This window comes from Neolamprologus brichardi, chromosome 1 (assembly GCF_056152115.1).
Source record: "Neolamprologus brichardi isolate AB-2024 chromosome 1, ASM5615211v1, whole genome shotgun sequence".
NCBI lineage: Eukaryota > Metazoa > Chordata > Actinopteri > Cichliformes > Cichlidae > Neolamprologus > Neolamprologus brichardi.
In genome coordinates, this window is record NC_142104.1 from 28,603,789 (window position 1) to 28,625,605 (window position 21,817).

General features: G+C 39.3%; 1 protein-coding gene across 3 annotated transcripts; it reads right to left on the minus strand.

The window, feature by feature from the left end:
* Positions 1-9,601: 9,601 nt before the first annotated feature.
* Positions 9,602-21,356, minus strand: LOC102791606 (kinesin-like protein KIF23). Of its 3 annotated transcripts, none has more exons than XM_087840561.1 (23): positions 21,270-21,356; positions 20,632-20,698; positions 19,860-19,988; positions 19,500-19,605; positions 19,219-19,355; positions 19,016-19,128; positions 18,708-18,878; positions 17,856-17,968; positions 15,979-16,100; positions 15,734-15,836; positions 15,539-15,618; positions 15,316-15,435; positions 14,819-14,978; positions 14,509-14,673; positions 14,119-14,285; positions 13,827-14,000; positions 13,279-13,485; positions 12,745-13,053; positions 11,034-11,264; positions 10,742-10,830; positions 10,494-10,554; positions 10,369-10,409; positions 9,602-10,270 (listed from the first exon to the last, which is right to left on the minus strand). In XM_087840561.1, exons 1-23 carry the CDS (start codon positions 21,281-21,283, stop codon positions 10,255-10,257), a joined length of 2,895 nt encoding a protein of 964 aa, XP_087696687.1. In that variant the 5' UTR covers positions 21,284-21,356; the 3' UTR covers positions 9,602-10,254. The 3 variants fall into 3 exon arrangements, with proteins under 3 accessions (XP_087696687.1, XP_087696683.1, XP_087696690.1); XM_087840557.1 differs by having other exon boundaries at positions 11,034-11,267; XM_087840564.1 differs by lacking the exon at positions 12,745-13,053 and having other exon boundaries at positions 11,034-11,267.
* Between the last annotated feature and the right edge of the window lie 461 nt (positions 21,357-21,817).

A 21,817-nucleotide genomic window follows, 5' to 3' on the forward strand; every position in this document is an offset into this window, starting at 1 on the left:
AATTTTTTTTACTCTCACCCCTCTGTTACACATACACACACATATATCAGCAATTGATATCAATAACTAAATACACTGATCATGGCTAGAGACAGTCCTATTAACGCACACCACAACATAAGTACAAAAACAAGGGGAAATACCGTGCCCCCCACCCTTTTTTTTTTTTTTTATCAAAACAGCATCAGCCAAAAACTACCTCATCACCCTTACCATTGTGTTCATTCAAGACAAAGCTAAAACACAACACAGAGGGACTGAAAAGCCGGTAGGCAAAACATGTTCTTTGACTTCCTAAATGCACCTTCAGATCAAAAATACCACCACTAAAAGTCGAGGTTATCACATGAATCTACATACAGTTTTATCGGAGACCAAAACACTCAAAAGCAGTTTATAATGCTACCAGGCAGGATTTCACAAAGAATATATTTGATCTTTCGTTGCTATGATTGCAAGGCAAACAGCCGAATAATACTCCGCACTTTACAAAGCAATCACCCAGGAATGTTTTCATGCACATACTTGACTGACAATGATTGCTAGATATTGCCACATTGTGTCAGGGTAAAAGTGGAGCCATGTTCAACCGCTTTGGCTCCCCCACTGTGCAGTTTTTGAACTGAAAGGAATCCACGAGCCATACAGTAGACTGAGTGCAGAGAGCATAACAAACAGCTACAACATATGGACATCTAAATATGACCCACAGCTTCATCAGGAAATCAAAGAGCTGGCTACACCAATGGGCTACACGTAAAAAACGTAAATAAAATGCAAGGCGCTTTTCTACTTCTAAAAACTGTTGGAACTGCAGGAAATCTTAGATCCTAAAACGCTGTTTGAAGGGTATTTCTTAGCTAGTTTTTCAATTTAGGTACTCTCCCAGCATTGATGCAGCTGCACAGTTAGCTACATTTTTTTATTAGCAGGCAGAAGAAAATTCCCTGGAATTGATGTTGTTCTCCCAGTGGGTATTTACACTGGGGAAGTCCCCTGAACTGTTTGGTCCTAGAGCAACATTACAAAGTCAGAAACTTCCTAAAATGGCCTTAAGTTCCTTTTCTTTCTTTTTTTTAAAAAAAGAACTTGTATATGGTGGGACTCTGTACCCTGGCCAACAGGTTGTTTGTAGTATTTGGTTAGTAATCAAGAGTTGTTTTTATTTTAAAGATTTAATGTAATCTTAAACCCTTCTCTGTAAAATGCAAACTCATTTGAATTTACATGTTCATACCTGGTTCTTTAACCGTCAAACCACCTTTAACTGATGGCAGTTGTAAATGACTTCAAATTTGCCAAGGTGTTCAGCTGCAGCTGTGTACGCTCGAGACTATAAAATTCAAAACTAACCACAGCTAAGCTAATTATCCTCATGTTCATAAAGCTTCTGTAGAATTTGACAGTTGTAAGCTGTCAGGTGGGGTATGTGCTGTGTCTGTGGTAGTTTGATGATAAAGTGCTGTGAATTTGGCTTGAAATTTGCATCTAATAACTATTAAAATTAACCTATAGAGCCATCAACCCCTGCCTTTGCTCCATCCATCTATTGCTACTCTGAACTCCGACTCCAAACTATGTCTTCTGGGTTAGCTGCAGTTCAGCGGGTAGAGGAGGTAACCTACTAATTACCAACTAAGGTTGGAGGTTCAATCATTAGCATCTCCAGTGTGAATGGCCAAATATACTTGGGGAAGATACTAAACCCAAGTTGTTCTCTGATGCATCCATTGGAGTATGAATGTTAGCTAGAAAGCATCTAAGCATGGAAAAAAAGAGCTTGTGGGAATGGATGAATGAGGAAAGTTGTATAAAGTGCTTTGAATGCTCAGAGTAGAAAGAACCAGCCCATTTATCTGCACATGAACTTTAAAGGTGCAGTGTGAAAAATCTGACCACTAGATGTCAGTAGATTGCAGTTTGCAGTGAGCTCTGCGTTCTATTTCCTTACCCCTCCCAATTGAAGTGTACAATCCTAGCATAAACAACTCTAGCGGCTGTGTATATGTAGTGAGAGCAGGCTGTCAGTCTGCTGTTTACCTCAGCTGTCAATGTGTGTGATTGTTTTTTTTTTAGTTTGTGGAATTATGCCCTGATTCATTTTTGAGTTTTTAAATCAGATATTGGATCTGTGTTGCAGATTATTGTCTTGCAAAACAAACTGTAGTTTGCTAATTTCATAATATTATGTTATTCAAAGGTTGTGTGAAAATATCAGGCAGTTTATTGCAGGTGACACTAGTCAGTGTGTAATACTGTGAGAAAAGTTCTACCCTTGGTGTGTTACTATGTTACATCAAGGGTAGAAGACATCAATCTTTAATTAAGGCGATGATGCTGATAATTTAATTCTACATTTATACCAGTTATACCAGAGTCTCAGGGCTGTAAATAAGCCTGTCAATCAGTTTGTGAAACATCTGTGAATATCTTGTTGAATTTACTTGGGTAAATCCACAAATACCAGTGAATACTCGCGTAGCACCACAGGTCAACTGAAGACAGTCGGCAGACAAAGAAAAACCTTTTGGAGGTCACAAAAAAGAAACCTATCATGGCACTTGTTTCGAAGTAATTCTTTTTTCCTCACTTCACTGCTACATCTGGTTCCCACAACTACGCCCTTTTCAGTTTTGCCAAAGTCAGAAACTCATCAGCACTGACTAACACACCTAGCTCTAACCTCCTGATCTGATAAATATATAGAAGAAGCCACTGTAACCAACTCATTTTAGACTTGCTGCCATGTTGGTTTTCTGAAGCTAGAAATTTTATGATGGTTAAATCAATAAACTTTATGGGTGCTTTGCACAGACACACATATTAGCAATCTAATAAAAACGTTCGACTTTCTCCCACCACAACTGAGGTAAAAACTTGTTGGGTAGTCTGTACTAGACACCAAACCAGATGACTTTTCAAAAGGTCCCAATGGAATTGACCAAGGTAGACATCAAGTAGATGATTTTAGTTGAACATTTAGACACTGCAGCCTTCTTATTTTCAGGGCTTTAAATACATCTGTACGTGTTGCATAACTGCCTCCTGTCACATTATCCAGTCATAGTTTAATCTGTAGTCCAAATGAACTGTATTCTTTACAACAGTCCCACTGCTGAGTTCTCACACAGACACATATCGCTAATGTATGTATGTATTCCCTACCCTTAATATTTGTATGCTGGCACTTATCTTTCCCCTTGTTTCTTTGTACCCCCTCTTTATGATATCAATGCGTGATCCTCTGACTCTCTTTCATGACACCAATTATAACAACCAGTCAGACATTTCCTCATAATAAAAAAATGTGTGCTATTTAAATTAGCGAGTCCTATTTGCAAACTACTAATGATGACTTGTTCTTTCTTACCGGAGCCAGTGCTTCTTTCCCCCCCTACTTTCCTTTGTATTACATGTAAATGTCAGCCTGGTATTTCACCATCCCAGATCTCTCGCCATCACTATTAACCTCCTAGGACCTGGCGTCCACATATGTGGACATCACATTTTGGGTTATTTAGACCATAATACTAAATCTTGCTCTAGAAGGGCCTGGTATCCACTTACGAGCACATTATCCTGCAACTGTTCTATCGAAATTTTAAATGAATATCCTCATACGTGGCTCTCATTTTTCTTAGAAACAAAAATTAGGTTAAAATAAATCTGGTAATACTTTGTTTTTACATTCATCAGGTCCCAATCAGCCCAAATATCAAAGAGAAATTATAAACACACACCATGGAAGAGTTCGGGTCTTAGGAGGTTAATAATTTCGTGCCATAATATGGACGTTTTTCAGTATCTCTGTCTCCTTCATGAACAGATTCCTCTGCTAAGTTATCTGCTTTCTCACCTTTTCATTGCCAGGAATTCTCTTCAAGTCCTGGAGGTTCCCGCGTGGGGAGGACAAAAAAAACCAAAACAAAACAAACAAAAGTTCCTCCTATCCGGTTGTTAAGTGATGACGTGACAAATCCTACTTCTGGGCCTAAAGTAGTCTGCGTTTAATATGGCTTTTGTGTTGTTAACATGTTTAATATTATGTATTTTCTTCTATTTAATCTCAAAAAGCTCCTAAAACAGTCAGTGATCACTGTTGACCTCCCTCGGCTTTTATTACCGCTAATCATTTATTTAACCTCAGTTTTTAAAACCTTAGGATGTAACTACAGCCCAGCCCGTGCAGCAGTATATGAATGACTAACCCCGTATTGTGGATGGATTATCTCAGTTGTTCTCCTGGCTGAAGTTTGGTCCTTTTACAGCATCCTGCCATGCGATTACATTTGTTCCTGACCACCGAGAACACTCACGTTAACTTTTATCGAGTGGAAAAAAAGTTAGCTTGTTTATATTATGCTAACATAGCTGTGTCGCTAGCGGTCACGTAGCACATCATTATATACCAGCTAGCCAAACTTCAGTAACCCTACAAACGTCACTGCTGTTTAGTTTTCTGTCTTCATTTATGTTGGAAGTGATAACAGAGCTGTACGTTTTAATTTGTTTCCAAAACCCCGCAGTCAGGACATGCTATATTGTAAATAGATAGAAACTAGCGAGCTAACTTCCTGCTAACTTCTAACTCCGTTAAATGTCATAAATTCCGTTTTCATGTTAAACTCAATTGTTACACCTGGTAGAGCAGAACGCTGATCATTTTATTAAAGATGAAAGACTTTAGACAGTTTTTCAACTCTCAATAATGCCATAGTGATCGTTTGATATATGGACCTGCAGCGGAGTTTAGGCCCAGACACGGCTAGTGACGTCAGACTTAACTGGATAGCTAGTTGAGGTTGGCTCCAAAAATGAGTCAATCGAGACAGAAATAAGAACACTCAGAGAACATAACTCCCCCAAAGGGCAAAGGCTATGCAAAAACATTGATGTTATTTAAAAATCAGCTTTAACCCAACTTTAAATTTGAAAATGATGTCTTGAAAACTGTGGACGCTAGACTGCAAACAAACAGACAGATGGAACCAAATACATACTTCCTCCCTTTGTGGGAAGAAAAAAAGATTTGAACAACTAATAGGGTTGCAAATATTAAAAGGCAAGGAGGTTCAGAGAGGCAAAAAAAATACAACACAAATACATTTTACAGTCTTGAATAAAAAAATTAAAATCAAGATTCATAAGACAATGCAAACAGCACAAAGTGTCATTTTTAAGTAAATGTTAAATTTAAACAAAGTAGTGACCATAAAATAACAGCAGTCTTAAATGATCCCAGGTATTCTATGAAGAAAACTATTACACATCACCTAAAGAACACATTGAAAAATGTCTGTTGGGCTTGATCTTGTTGTCTTGCACTATAAACAAAAACATATCTAAAAAGATTTCCTACAGTGACCTGACCTACAGTTAGACGCACGAGCACATTAAAATCATTAAAGTGAGCAAGCTGCAGTTATGATCACGGGTCTAACAGAAAGTCTACACGTATCAATTACCAAATATCACTCACATAAGCCAAGTCAGCGTTCGAACTTTATTGAACTATGGCTAACTGTATATTTAGTCTGTCACGCTACAGTCTTTACTGAACAGCGTGTTTGTTTTTCCAGCCTTCTGTTTACTTGAACATCACGTCTTTGTGTGTGTACACAGGCCAACAAAACCCACCAGCCACTGTGTATCTACATCATATTTGTGCTACACTGGAAAGAAAATTACCCAGAAAATAAAAGCCTCAAACATCAAATACATGGTTTGTAATCTCTCGCTTTCACACGGCAGTGCACAAAAAGGTGACCAGTCTAATACAATGAACCAAAGCAAACACAAAGTCCACAACGGATAAGAGGAGCTGTATTTAAGCAGCCATTAGCAGGTGTTTGACTTAAGGAAGCCATAAAGCAGTCCTGTCATATGGTATTTGCTCCCACACTGCTCAAAGGCTGGCTAGTTAAACAACCAGGAAAGGAAATGTCAATGTTTTTAGATGCAAGCGTGGAAAGAGGTTGAGACTGGCTGAAAACCACGTACCACGTTCTTACCACAAAACCAGTCCACAAGGCAGGATGGACATCCTGTGGGCCACAGAAATCACCACAGGATCAAAAAACTAAGGACCAATTAGAAAAAACAATAGTATAGTCCTGTCATAAGTTTTCCTTACACAAGTAAAGCTGTATGTAAGTAGCCATAATACTGTCAGGCCAAATAGTATTATCAAGTCAGTACAGTGCAAAGTCACCTGGGGATTCACATATTAAAACAAAGTATTTATTTTTGATGTATTAATCATAATTATTTGATATAAGTTACAAGTGCTGGAGCCTATACTATGATGTGCAAATTATGTGTAATGCTAAAGCTCTGTTAAAAGATGTCATCTCTTTATATTTCCAAGCTGGAGAGCAACTGTTCTCCAGACTTTCTGGAGGCCTTTCGAAGGTTTTCGTGGGACATTGGCTGCTTTTTCACTCCAGTAACTGCACCAGACCATTTTCAGGTTCGTTTTTATTTTGTGTCTGTTTGTTAAGCCACTTAACACAAATCAATTATTTAATCTTAAAAAAATGCGCCTAACTCGAGAGTTAAATCTGTGTTGTCCCTGCAGACAACAGACAACTTAAAGAAAAAAAACCCCCAATTCAGCCTGTGTCCCTATGACAAATGCCATATATAACACAGTTTGGCATAAAAATGAATTCTTTCACCAACAAGGTGTTTCCCAAAGAGCTATTAGCTGAAAACATGCCATATCTTAGCATGGTGTGCAGCTTGTCCTTTAAAATTTTAGAGAACTGAAAAAGCGGAGGACAAAAAAAAAGACATGACAGGCCTAAAAAAAACAAACAAACAAACAAACAAAACAAAAACAACTATCTACAGCAGGAGAATAGGGTCTGGAAGTCCTGTCCTGAAGAAACAGGAGGGGGAAAAGCAGTAAAGACCTCACACAGGATCTAAGAGATGCATCTGCCCCTTCAGTTCATCCATTTGCTGTTCACTGAAGGTCATCAGAAACAGTCTCAGTGGAAGGGTGGCTTTCAAGAAGCCATTCTTTAGGAAGGGAAACAGAAAAAAAGGCAGAGATTTCCCAAATTACTCAAGAACTAAACTGAAAATCAGTGGAATCAAATTTAAAGTTTTGGTTGAAATCTTTGTTCATATGTATGAAGGAGGTCAAGAGAGACACTGAACAGTGGGATCATCTAGACAGAGAACATAACTAAAGTCAGTCAAGAGAAGAGCTTTGAATGTCCTTAAAGAAGCCTGGAGAACTATTCCTGAATACTCCTTGAAGAAATGACAAGATCGCTTGCCTAAGAGAGCTTTGATAACATTATACAATCTCTGTTTTTGCCTTATTTACTGTATTTGAATGTATATTTAATTCAATAAATCGCTGCACCTATTCCCCATTTTCCTGGCAAAATATAAAGAACTGAAGGGTGGCTAAAGCCTTTTGCACACTTCTATACACTCACTTGAGTTTCCTGTTCACCAATTTATTTTTACACATCAAATGTTGTTAGAAACACTAACTATCAGTAGCCAGAAAATTTAAAATCCTATATCAAGAGCCTCCTGATGAAAGGGAAAAAAAAAAAAATCATGTTTAGTTGAGCAGCCACTGTTTGTAACATCATGTTTTGTGTTAAACAAAAAACAACAACAAAGAAACCCCCCAAAAAGGCTCATATTCCATCAGCTAGTTTTAGCAACCAAATTGCCCTCCATAGTCAATTTGCCAAGTGCACATTAGCCATCACCACACATACTTTTCAGCTTCATTTCCTGTGAAGTGAAAATAAGGCAATTTCAATCTAATGACAGCTCATCATCCAGGCAGAAAAGTAGTTCATCAAATCAGTGACCTCATCATCCTGGTTGTCCAGGCATTCACTGTGAAATGATACCGCTGAGGCAGCAGGGCATCATGGGAGGCACAAGCTGTCTAATGTCAGCGGCGGTGAACGAGCAGGCAGCATTAAACCTCCATAAATGGATGACTGTCACACTCGTTTCACTACCGGGTCATTTCAGGTCAGGCGAGTAAGGTGCAGAAAGAAAAATGGATCATAAAGGCCAGATGAACATTTTAAGGTAACAATAGCAGATCAGATTTAGCCTAAAGGAGAATGAGACCCACATCTCAAGCATATCAGAAGCACACACTCCTCACTGATCTGCAATTAGAAATACTGGGTGTGCTTTCTAAAGCGGTTTAGTTCCATCTGCTGTTCAGACTGTAAACTACAGGTAAGTAAGCATTCAGTGCAGTGAAATGAAAGAAGCCTTTTAAACAGCAGTATAAGAAAGAAAAAAAAAAAAGATTAATAAGGAGGAAAAGAATCAACCGTGCTCCATAAAGATGTCAAGCTTTAACATTTTGCAATCAATGACACGCTGCTCTCATAACCTAATCTATCATCTGAAAATTCAGTTATACTCCGGTTGCACCGACTTTGCCAACGCAGTTAATAAATATTGATGGAATTTTATACATCCCAAAATGCAAGCAGAGCCTCAGTCCACGGGATTTTTTCCTCTCAGAGGTGAGGACAGAGCTGCTAGTGTGTACGTCTAGCTGGTAGTTTGGTTTAACATTTTTCACCTGCTGACAGGCCAAAAATGTTGCACAAACAAGCATAAAGTGTCTACTTGTCAGCAAGGCAATCTGTGTGCCGAGTCTAAAAGGAAGCCTTGAACTCGAGCTGAGAAGCTGTCAGGGAAATATATGTTTGAGTTTTAGCTTATGCAATCTCTCTTTACACAAGTTAATAACAGTTCATCCCCCACCTTTAAGAATAATCAAAAGGATCATTCTCATTAACTTCTTCATTCACACTAACCTGTAGCCATTACTATTATTTTTCTTGTTAATTTAATCACATTAAACAAAAATACTAAATACAACAATGAACTATGATTACTGGCCACTTCATTAGGTTTAGCTGCTCATTAATGCAATCAGCCAATGGCAGCAACTCAAAGCATTTAAACACACAGGCTAACTCAAGTTTAAACTGAGCCCTGTACAGGGGAACAAAGGGGATTTAAGTGACTTTGACATGATTGTTGGTGCCAGATGGGCTTGTCTGTGTTTTTCAAAAGCTGTTGACAATCCTCTCTAGGGTTTACAGAGAATGGGCAGACTGCTTCAAGCTGATAAGAAGGCAAATACTCAAGCACTCGTTACAAGCCAGTCATGCAGAGGAGCATCTCTGGATGGACAACACATCAAACTTTTAAGCAGATGGGCTACAGCACCTCAAGACTCTAACCCTAAGAAAAGGAAACTGAGGCAACAATGTGCACAGGCTTTTAAACACCACAGCCTGAGTAACATGAGTATTGTTGTTGACCGTGTCCATCAGTATGACCACAGTGTACCCACATTCACATCAACTGACAAATCTGCAACAACTGTGCAATGATGTAATGTCAACATGGACCAAAACCTCTGAGGAATGTTTCCAGCACCTTGTTTTATCTTTGCCATGAAGAACTAAGAGAGTTTGGGAGGCAAGTGAGGTCAATCCCAGGACTAGAAAGGTTAAGACCAAAGTCAGTTTAATCCATTCTCTCTTTGGTGATTGAGGAAAACAAAAAAAAAAATCATAATGAGGCTTGATGTTGGTGTTTGAATAAATTTAATGCCACCAGAAAGAGCAGTGTGCTATATGTCTTAGGAGATGTTTCAATAAGCCAAAGTAAAAAGTTGCATGACACCTATTTACATGGAGGCCAGGGGTTGAGTTCAAAACCTACATAATAGTGTAATATTTACAGTTTCAATTCTACAAAGCATAATCTAAAGTTTGTTTTTTTAATAATCAGCAATGCTTAGTCTGACATTTGATCAATCAATGACCTTTGAAAAGAAAAACAATCACATAGGAAAAAAAAAAAAAAGCACAACAGGTCTATAGAGACATATGGTCGTCTTTGGATAGTACAAAGCATTCAAAAGCATAAAAGGTCCCATTTGTAGAGTGTTTATAAGTTTGTTCATGTTTTTAAGGAGAAATATTTCCAGAATTCAAAAAGTAACGCAAATGCAGCAATTACAACTTAAATATTCTACATTATTATTGTTCTGAAAAAATGATAATTCCACCAGAATAATTCCTAATATGATTTGATAGAATTAAAAAACAACAACAAAAAAACCCAAACAAACAAAAGACCCAACTTGGGATTGAAAAGATGCATAGTTTCCCTTCAATTTCCTCACAATTACCCACTCTTGTATGTTAAAAGCAAAATGGAAATATTGAGGGCAATTTAAGGCTTTCTGCGTCTGGAAGAAAGAAAACAAAGACAACCAAGAACAGAGTTTAGTTTAAACTGAAAACCAAAATCTAAAGTACATAAAACAAACACATGCTTTGTGCTTACTTTTGATACCCATGGGATGAATTTGTGCTAGCCACTGGAGCCTAGGGAGGGAAAGTTTGAACAGTGATTAGAAAGCATAGTTAAAGTTTTGCTCGTCGTTGTATTTACGCTTTTTAAGAGCTTACCCTGTTTTCTATGTCCTCCACTTCAGCTGGTCCTTCTGCGGATCCTGATCGCCTTTTGCGACTGAAACAAAGAGCGTTGTTTTTAAGTCAGTTCTCTTATAACGTAAGGATTCAACCTTTCCCAGTCTCTATTTGGGAACATTTAATAACTTGTATTTGATTAGCATTAATAAGGGCTATGTTTTGGTATTATAGTCATTTCTCTGTGCACACAGAAATATATCACATTTCTGTACATAATACTGTACCTTGGTGCTAACGGGCACACTTGTTTGAGAGTCTCAATGTCTGTAAATTGCACAGCTTGTCCGCCACTTCTGGTCTTAAACACATCACCCTGGTGAGGTTTAAACAACAAGAACAAAAAAAAAGAAGAAAAAAAAAGGAAAGAGGAAGAAAGTGTTATCAGAATTAAATCTGTAAGTAAATAGGAAGGAGCGTCCCACTAAAACATTGTAATCTGTAATCAAGTGAAATTCATGCAACATCTAAAATTATCAAAATCAAACACCAAAAATTAGTCACATTTTTTGATTTTACCTTAATCAGTTTGGTTTCGATCTCCCCGTCAGAGGCAAGCTCTTGATGTCTAAGCACATACTTGTGGCATTTAGACAGAGCCTTCTCGCTTGGGGTGGACACCTTGATTGCATTGGGTATGATTGGCTGCATGACAGTGTCTAACTCCAAATTAGAAGGTGGTTTGTGGTCTACCCATTTCTCCCCACCGGCAGAGTGTGAACGCCTGTGTTTTGGATGAACTGGAAGAGCCTTCTGGTGATCCCAATGTGAGAAAGACAAACCAGGAAGTTATTCACATGTGACTCCAATCAAACTATGTTAGGGTTAGTAGGGAAGGTGAAACGCTAGAAGGTGTTAGCTTGTTAGGAAAATAAATGTATTACTGGAAGTCACAGGAAGTTGATGCATTATAGACTTTGATTAGAAATTTCCAGAAATAAAGTTTAATAGTTTATTTAAAAGTTTAACTGTCTTCCAGCAATACACATTGTCAAAGGGTGTTTTCACACCTGCAGTGTTTTGTCAGTTTATATCGAACTCTGGTTCGTTTCCCCCTTGGTGCGGTTCACTTGTGCAGGTGTGAACACAGTAATCACTCAGGTGCAGACCAATACAGATGAACTAAGAGGTTTCTTCATGGTTTGAATGTGACCAGACCTCAATCCAAACAAACTAGCAGGTGCATCTTACATGTTTGAGCTACTTACAACAACAAAAAAAAAAAGCCATGTGTTTTGTATTCTGGAATGTGGCAGGGTACTAGAGATGTGTAAAGATCTGTACGGGTCAGCAACTAGCTGTGAAATGAATGCAAATTCTGTGTTCTCCAAGAGTTCAAACCCAGCAACTTCCTGCATCTACTTTTGTTGCTCCCGCCCCAGACACAACTGGCCAATAAGCAGACTGAACATTCTTGCATGGTCTGTAGTGACGCATTTTGGTTTGCTTGGAGTCCACTTGCGAACCAAATCAAAAGGGGAAAGCTTAAAGTTACAAAGTCATTAACTGATTCAGACCAGAGTAAACAAACTATAGGTGTGAAAATGCCCTTAGATTAAGTGATATCACTCTAAAGAATTAAGAAATTAATGACAATGCATGCAAAGAAGCACAAAGGTAGCATAGGAAATGGATCTTGTAATGCAGACACCCATTACAAAAGCCAATCTTTTCCCCACCCACGTTTGGCTGACTTATTATCATCCAGTTTTATTGAGCAAATTTCAGCATTAATTTGAAAATTAGCAACACTGGTGCTGCTATAAGACTCAAGACCGAGCACTCCGGAGGACCGTTGTCGACGGCCTAGACCCTAGACTATTAATACTCACCGGTGTTTTGTTTTTTTTGAACAAAGATGTTTCTGTTCATTTCAATAGCAATACCATGTTTATGCCATTTTACATGATGCTACTGAAGTACAAGAAGAAGAAGAAGAAAAAAAAAAAAGCATTTCTAGAGAGCAGTTTGCATCCAGAAAAAGAAAGATCTACAAACATGATGTAAATACTCATGAGCCTTAAGATGCAAGCCAAGAAGATTTCCAAGCATGACAGATCAGTCTGCCTAAGAGCGAGGACAGGAGACACCAGTCTACACTGATGCTGCTACTCAATGTATTTCTAAACAAGGCGACAGCTGTTGGAATTACAGATGCAGTTCTACACCAAAGTGAAGCTTAAACTACAGGATCACAGAGATGAACATCTAGGTTCTAGCACACACTGACCCTTGTGCCTGCCTCTAGGTCTAGTCCATAGACAAGAGTGGTGGCAGGGACCTCAGTGCCTGGGGCCCTGCGCTGGCCTCTCCTGTGACCCACACTGCTGGTGCTGTGGCATGTGGCCGGAGTCCGGCTCCTGCATTGGGGAGTCCCGGTGAACCTATTCTGGCTGCCTGAATCTACAGGGAACCTCTGCTCCCACCTAGAGATGCTGGAGGCTACTGAAGTATAGTCAGAGGAGGATGGTGTGGAGGTGGGGTCCTGAAACACCCTAACTCTGGCTTTATTTTGGTGGGAAGGAGTTTGGCTGAAATCCTGAAAGGGATGAGGTATTGTGGATGTTAGGTGCTCCAGATTAACACAAATTCACAACAGAGCAACAGACAAAGTAGAAAACAAAGTGATGTAACCAGTAAGCATATAGATGTCAGGATGCCTGCTCATGATTTTCACAATGATTAGAAACATGCTGATTCAATCGGATTGACAAAATGATTAGGTGCACATTGGCGAAACATGCAGCAGCAGCAAATAACTCACAGGAAGTGGTGATGGAGAGGGAGACCTCTTCTGTTGGATGTTTCGATCTCTCTCCCTTGAGGGCCTCTCAGGCTTCTCTGGACGCTCAGTGGGAGCGCTGCCACCGCTGCTGCTCTCCGTCACTATGGCCTTCAGCTGCTTCAGCTTCTCATCCTTTACCCACAGCTTGTTCTGCATCTCCAGCTGCTTTGCGTTCACCCGTCGCTCCTAATCAGAAACCGTGGACAAGAAAATATTTAAAGTCTTATTTGATCGTTTCATATCTAACAATTGGAATTACAAACTTACATTAACGATCTGAGGGACATTACCAAGTGGAGTTTAGTATAATTTGGTATAATTACATTGCACTGTTCATGTTTTGGTAGATAATGTGGGTTAATCTCCGTGTGTACCCATACAAATGTTTCCAAACAGTAGGGCTCTCAATGCATATTTGAAATGCAATTGTAAAATATAACTTATAATTGTGCAAATTAACATTTGATTGCAGAAAAATAATTTACAATACCTGATATCCTAATGGCTCAAAACAGTGAACAACTTACACACTCCTTCTCCCACTTGAGTCTGGTGTCCGTCACCGCGCCCTGCATGCGCTGCTCCATGCGCTTCCTCTCTGACAGCTCGCTCTGTAGCCTGTGCTCCCGGGTCTCCAGCTCCTGCTGAAGTGTACGTTTGTCCTGCTCGTACACGTCCGTCGTCTTCTGCAGGATATCGATCTGAAGACGAGCAGCGTACACAAACAGTTAAATGCAGGCCATTATTTAAAAGAAAATTAACTGAATGCACATTTCCAAGAACATGTGTTTTGTGTCAGTTGCAGAAAGAAGACAACACCTTATACTCCAACGTTTTGGACTTTTTCTCCAGTCGTTCTATCTCCGTCTTCTGACTGAGAATGACTTTGTCTTTTTCATTCAGTTTGCTCTGTTGATCGTGAAGGAAGTAATCCTTTGCACTGAGCTGGCTGTCAAACTGCTGCAGCATGGATTTCACTGTATTAGCTGTAGGAAGAAGCACACTGATATTAACAGATGTAGATTTATATTTATTTTTAAATAGAAATGTTACTTGTTTGTGAAAACAAAAACATTCCATATCACAGAAAAACGATTTAGATACTGAAAACACTCCGACTGATACATCACTGCTGTACCGAATAAATCTGCTCTAACAGCCTAATCCTGGAATTCCAAACTTTGCGTGATGGAGAAAAATGGCCTGTACCATTTTTATTGAATTGTTCTGTCATCATCTGTCGGATTTGATGCCTCCTTTCCAGGACCTCAATCATGCGGGGCAGCGTCTGGTCATCAGCTGGGTCGACCAGCTCGCAAGTAGGTAAATCTGGAAGGCTTTCTATAAGCTGAGTCATCAGAACTCGGTCATCTACTATGAGAATCAGATATGGTAAAGATTGTTTAAACTGAGTAACATACAAAAAAGAAAACATCTCCAATTGCTTTAAGTTTAAATGTATGAATACAGCATAATAACAGCACAATGAGCAAGCAGCAGAGACTTGAGGGTGATCTACCAGCATTGCTGGGCCCTCCTCGTTCTTCCAGGCGACGTGAGAGCTCGTCTCTGAAAGCCTGGTTTCTGTGCCTGCGTCCAGGAGCAAGGCCACATATTGGACGGTCAACCGGCCGTGCCACTTCTACCTCTTGGGTCATTTCTGCAAAGCGCATCACCAACTGCAACACACAATATGGAGGACTCTTTAGAAATAGTCTACTTGGCAGGGACAGCTCAGTAGGTGGAGTGGTGGCCCAATAATCGGAAGGTCGGGGGTTTGAATCCACTGAACGGCTACCCTGAGGTACCCCTGAGCAAGGTACCGTCCCTACACACTGCTCCCTGGGTGCCCAATGGCTGCCCACTGCTTTACTGAGTGAATGGTTTAAATGCAGAGAGGAATTTCCCCACGGGGATCAATAAAGTACACACTATTTCATAAAGCATCCAGCAAGGCTGCAAAAGAAAAGTTTGCTAATGCAGGCCATTCTACTACACGAAAAGAAAATGTCTTACCACAGTTTCTTCATAATCATCAGCATTTGGGTTGACACAAACAATCATCCTGACTTTTCCCTCCCCATCAAAGTAGTTTTTAAATAGATGGGTAACTTTAGAGTCTCTGTATGGCACCATCTGAAAGAAAACAACAGCTCTGAAACTGCAATAAATGAAAAAACCCAAATGTTAAAAACAGAGATCATGCCTCAAGGAGGCGGGAAAATGATAAAACATGAACCTTATTAGTTCCACACATCTGATTTTCACGCAGGACTTCCATACATGTGCGCAGCGTCATCAGGGACTGGTTAATATTTCCTGCAAATGAGACATAACTAAAAATGCTTGGCCTCCTAAGAAAAGTGATTTCTACATAAAGTAACTTTCAGGATGTGGTCAATATTAGCAAAGCTGAAAGAAAAAACAGACAAACCCGCTTCACGGAGACGGCTTCCCTCTGCTCTGGTCCTGTTAGTGCGCTCACTGCCGGCCAGGTCAACCAGACACAGCTGGCTCACATTCACCTGGTTTTTGTCCTGTTGTTCAGTGACATTGTGTCAGCATCACCAAGCATTATAAAAACAAAAACATCTGTCTTTCTTTTAATAAAAAGGTATAATTGAAGATACAGATATCACTGACATATGTAAACATGTTTAAATAAGGGCTGCGCGTCACCTGTAGTATGTGGTCCCCATCAGCATCTAGTGGTGCCTGGGCAAGTTTTATTGTGAAGACACTGTGGGAGCGGCTGGATTCACGGTTGAGCTGAGTGTTGGCTATCCTCCTTTTCTTTTGACCTGGACAGAGAGGAGATCATTAATACAATCTGTGAGCTCAAAAACCAGCAGTAACAACTTTAATTTACTACAATTTCCATTTATTTGCATTAATTTGATTTATCACTTATTATAAATGCTGCCACATCCTCCTGACTACCAGGAAAAAAAAAAGTTGTCCAATCATTTTTTATTTTTTTTTAAAAATCCCCCAATGTTTGTAAAGTAATCAGAAAGACAGAAATAATATTTTGGGGGGAAAAAGTTGTCACATGTCCACTGCAGAGGACATAGGAAGGCCAAGCATGTAAAACTGAACTTTTATGGCAAACATTTGCTTCAACTCTTCACCAAGGAGCAGTTTGAAGTCAGGGAACTTTAGTGGTTTCTTCACCCAAAACTGCAAGTCACTGCTATACTGAAGCCATGAGTTGGTGATTGCCAGATCAACAAAGTACAGAACTGCAAGTTCAGGAGGACTTCGTCTGAGTACCATCTCTGATGCTCCCCTTTCTTTCTGCTTGAAGGGCTTATTCCCTATGATCTTCTTCATCAGACAACTCAAGATCTGAGTTTCCCTCAACAAACTGCAATAAATCTATTTCTGCTTCTAAAAAGGACTCATTTTCTGGTCATTTTAAAAAAACAGAACAAAATGGAGGCAATGACTACAAATGGCCACTACGGAGGACATTTTTTAAACACTTCAATACTATACTAAAAAAGTTAGAATTAAGCACACTATGTTTTAATGTGTTATTAAGAGCCTCATCTAAAATATGCTAACATTTCATTGAGCAATTTTTGGCTATAAAAGTTTTATGCACTTACTTTTGTTCTCCCCATAAAATGTGCTTGCAGCGATGGCTGCCATGTTCCTTGATGAAAAAACTAAAGTTCCCAAAGGCCCATCCCTTTACATTTGGTATCATTGGAAAACCCTAAATGCCCTCTGTAGATTCCAAAAGGAGGTAATTCTGTAGTATGCAGTTGATGGGAGATATTCCGGTTTAGAAAGGTCCTCTACAGAGGACAAATTTGCATTGCTGGTAGTCAGGAGGATGTCTGCAGAAAGCTCAAAATTGTTCTGCTGTACATCAGCAATCCCAGCATGGCACAAACATTGTAAAATCTAAGTCACTACTCTCCATTTACATGCAATATAGAAGCTCTTTTAAAGCTTGTGTTTTACAAAAAAATAATTTCCGATTTCAATTTATCTGACTAGATTCCCACTTTGCCTCATTCCATTCTTTTAATTAGCTTTGACCCTCCCCAAAAAAGACGGCAGCATTTCTGGATTATGTTCAAATATGGCTGCTTCTTTGCATGATAGGGCTTTAAACTGGATCTGTAGATGGCAAGTTGTTCTGAGCCTCTGCAGGGATTTTAACCACATAATAATGCCCATTTTTAATCCAGTGCCTCGTAGCGGCCCAGAAGTCATGGTCATCCAATACTGATTTTGGCCCTATACCCCACGCACAGAGATTCTGAATCTTTTGATGATATCAGGTACTGATGATAATGATATTCAGCCCATCTTTACTTTTGCAGCCAAATATCATAATTAGTTGCAAAATCTTCCTCCAGCTGGTTGTTTCTAATACCACTTACTTTATTGTTATTCACATTTTACTCAGTATCTGTACTCTTTTCAAACTCATAAGAACTGTTTGATTTAAATATTTTACTTATTTCCATCATATGAAAAAACAAACAGACACAACACTGTTTAAAGTGTTTCAACACATTCAAGTTCTGACTTCTACTCACCCTTCCAGAAGACTTCAAAAGCTTCCTCTGTTGATTTTACCTCCACCTCTGTGCAGCCAGCCACATACATGTTATGATTCTGATCTTCTCGTAGAATCTTAGATTGAGGTGGTCTACAACAAATTCAAAATATTTCTAAGCAAACACCAGTGAGGTAACGCAATTACATGTTGGTATAGTAAGCAAAGCAGCAAAAGCCAGATGCCAAATAATTGTTAGTGCCATTATTTAAAAAAATAAAAAAATAATAAAAACGCAATCTAGGAAGACATACACATTCATTTAGGGGTACAGACACATGCGCACAGCATTTGCACAAAAGCAACTTGAAATGTTCAAAGACACCATTTCCTCTACGTTGACAGAGAGCCAATTAATTACAACGGCAGGAGAAAAACAAAACAAAACAAAATAAAAAACAAACAAACAAAAAAAAAAACAGTAAGCTACACCTATGCTACAAACAGACGACTGGATTAATGGGAAGGGAATGCACTGATTACTTAAACAACTTATCAGCTACAGCCAAGTTATGCCTATGAAAAACAGTACTGTGTAATGCTATTTTACTGGCCACATACACATACTCATTGCTCTGCACAGGCGTGCTTCCACCGAGCCACCTAACAAAAAACAGGGTTTTTCACAAGTACAATTTGTCAGTAAAGACCTACAAAGCACAAAAAAAAACCAAAAAAAACATGGTATCATTTTATACTTTCTCAGTTTCAACACTGTGCTATCTTCATGTGCACCACAAGTATGGGTGCTGTCGGGTAGCTTTGTACACAGAGCTTTTTAACAAGACGTTATGTTTCAAAAGCATACGTTGATTGATTTCTAATCTCTTACTTTGGTCTGATCGGGTCATACGGAGCATCTTCAAGGAGATCGTAGATATAGTTGTTGTAGATCTCAATGTAGGAAACAAACACACTGTAACAACCGTCTTCATCCACATTCTCCGATTTACAGGCCTCATCTGGACTGATCATATCTGCAAATTCAGGGTCAGGCTTCTGCCTAAAAAAAAAGAAAAGAAAAGAAAGTAAAAAGTAACCCAACAATGAAATGCAAACTTTAAACTCAAATGTCAACAGTGCTCGTGACCACCATGAAAGTATAAAGTGAAGAGTGGACTAAAATGACTCCTTAGCTACCTAGAAGATGGCGTTTTGGGCACTGCCTGCTGACTGTCTCGCTTCTGCCTCTCGAGGAGAGCATCAACTTGACTCTGGATCTCCATGCCATTTTTATCATCTGGTTTGAACACCTGAAGAGGTTTAAAAAACATATTCAGTAATTTCAGTAAATGCCTCACTCTGCAAAAAAACAAAACAAAAGCAAAACTGTTCAGTCTTACAAATCTTTTAGCCTGAAAGGGTCCGATACTGTTGAAGATCATGTCTAGAGAACGGGGGAGAAGACCACCTTCCCCAGGTGAGCCAGTCATAGTGAAGGTCTTACCACTTCCAGTAACACCATACGTAAACAACAGACCTGTGGTGAACGTAGGTAGGATATTGCAACATCACAGTAAAGCAACTCTCACAGAGACTCACACAGGGAAAACCAGCACGGCAAACTAGCAGTAATCTTTTGGCAAGTCTTCAAAGTACACATTACACATGTCAAGTGACTTACCATTTTTACAGTGAATTAGATCCTCTACCAGCGGCTTGGCAACATCCTCAAACAACTCCAACTGAGTGGTGTTAATACCAAATACTTTCTTAAAGGAGTACTGTGTCTGAAGGGTAAGCAAACAAGAACATATATCAATGGTATTAAGAAGAATAGAGACAATAATAGCAGGTATTATAATGTATGAAATCACTGTCGAAGAAAGTCTTTGGTATCTGCTTTCATGTATTTGCTGGGTTCAGTATTGTTTTGTGATTTTCAGCACAGTTTAACAGCGACAAACAGAGGTCATGAAGGGGGGGGAATACTAATCAAGTATGAGTGGCCAGCTTGTTTTACATTTTTATAAAACACACTTACCTCCTTGTATTCCCCATTTCGGTTAGCTTTAAGGCCATCAGGAGCATGCAGCTGAATGGTGGTGCTGCTGATCATCTCAACACAGCATTCCTCATCCTCTGATCCAAGGGGCCGTATACGGCAGTACACCTACAATAAATGTTGTTTTTATAAAAGCTCATTGTTTGGCCCCCACGCAGGACCAATTTGTCTTGAGACCCTACTAGAAACAAAACATAACCCCTGTGATCACTGGAACACACAAAGCCCTCCACCATGATGGAGGGAAATTCACAGACATATATGAATTTGAAGTCTGTCTGTGAGCTTAAAACGGACAAAATTATTCAACAGGACTTAACTAACAATTCTTTAGACTAGAAGATTTTAAGTCAATCAGTCATATGATTAACTGTTTAGTTTCTGAAACCCCAGAACACTGGGAAAATGTGTCAAACTTTTCTAATTCAAGTCCAAGTAACAATCCAGTTTGCCATTTTGCTCAGTTAACAGTACAAATCCAAATATTCAGTTTACCAAAAAATACCATAAGCAAGGCAACAAATCTCAACAGTTAACTGGCATGGTCATAACAAAGGGCTAAAAAAAGGTTGAAATAAGTCACCTTTTTCTCATTTTTGTTTGAAAAACAGCAATTATCTGCCACACGCACTGGCAGCACTGTCTGTGTTTACACGAAGCACTAAACTACAAAAAAGAGGATTTGACAGTAAAGGCTTCTCCATTAATTACACTTTAGTTTCATGAATAATGAGTAAATAAGTTCACTTACTCCCACAGGATCTCTCTCTGTGTTGGACGCCTTCTTTGGCCCAGGCCTCCGAGGAGTCTTCCCTTTGCTGGAAGTGTCAGTACAACACCATCAACACCAAACACATTATTTAGTTACGGAATAACCGACCTATCTTAACGTGTGTGTGTGTGTGTCTTGTGCGGTATTATGTAGAAACAGACGTGTGCTTAAAGTGCCAAACTACACAGTTAGACAGGGGTAGGTAGGCGGATGGTAAAAAAAAAACTGTCAGTGAGGGTCTGACGTGTATGATGAATGGAGTCTTCTTATGAATTACGCTAACTAGCTAGCCAAGTTAGCTTCTAACTCGCTAACCACGGTAACGTAATTTTATTCCTCACTCGATATTATAGTTTGAACGTTAAGCAAACCGAAGTCACGCTACCCTTTAGGTTTAAAAAAGTGTAGGAATCACACTGTCAGAAACAGCCGAGGAGTTGAATCTGAGCTTGGAAGCCAGTTGAGCAGTTACCAGACGGTTTCAATTACGCGGCGATAATCTCAAAGCCCCCTTTTCAGAGTACAACCGTAAACTAACTACAGTCATTTTAATACGTCTCTCATTTATAATGTGCTACCTGTTCACTGTTAGACGTGTAAACGATGATAATACTGACCCCGGTCTTTGCATTGTTTGTTTTGTGAACACCCTCTCCGCTGTTCTCACGAGCGCCTCTTCTCGATTTGAAAATTTCCCTCTTGTAAACGTTCTTCCGAAAATCTGATCTTCCAGCCAATCTCAATACTCTGCAGCGGAAGTCCCGCCTCCATCCTCTCCCCCTCCTAACTCCGTTACTAGCTCTGGATCAAACAGACAGGTCCGAAAATCAGGTAAGCTGTATTTTGATAAGTTTAGCATGATTTTCCTCTTCATTCCTATTTTTTAGAGCAATGTCGTAACATTTAACTTCTGTTTTATTTCTGAACTTTGAAACTAGTAATTAACCTTAATTAAATTACACCTGAAACGTTAAAGAAGGGGGGCTTGGGGGACAATATATTAGAGTGACTATTTGGGGAAATAACTCGTTTTTCTAATTAATTTGCAATTAATTAGTTCGACAGTTTATTGTTTCCAACACTTCAGTGAGTTGTCTAAGCGTCAGACACCTGCCTGATCTCCTATATTCTTTTACATTTTATACCCAATGCCCCCCTCCTTTTT

Excerpts from the sequence above, each read along its gene's own strand:
- LOC102791606 (XM_087840557.1), bottom strand. Across the intron at positions 13,054-13,278 it reads CCTCTCCATCACCACTTCCT|GATTTCAGCCAAACTCCTTC; the intron begins GTGAGTTATTTG and ends CATCCCTTTCAG. Across the intron at positions 10,410-10,493 it reads TGGAGGACATAGAAAACAGG|GCTCCAGTGGCTAGCACAAA; the intron begins GTAAGCTCTTAA and ends TTCCCTCCCTAG.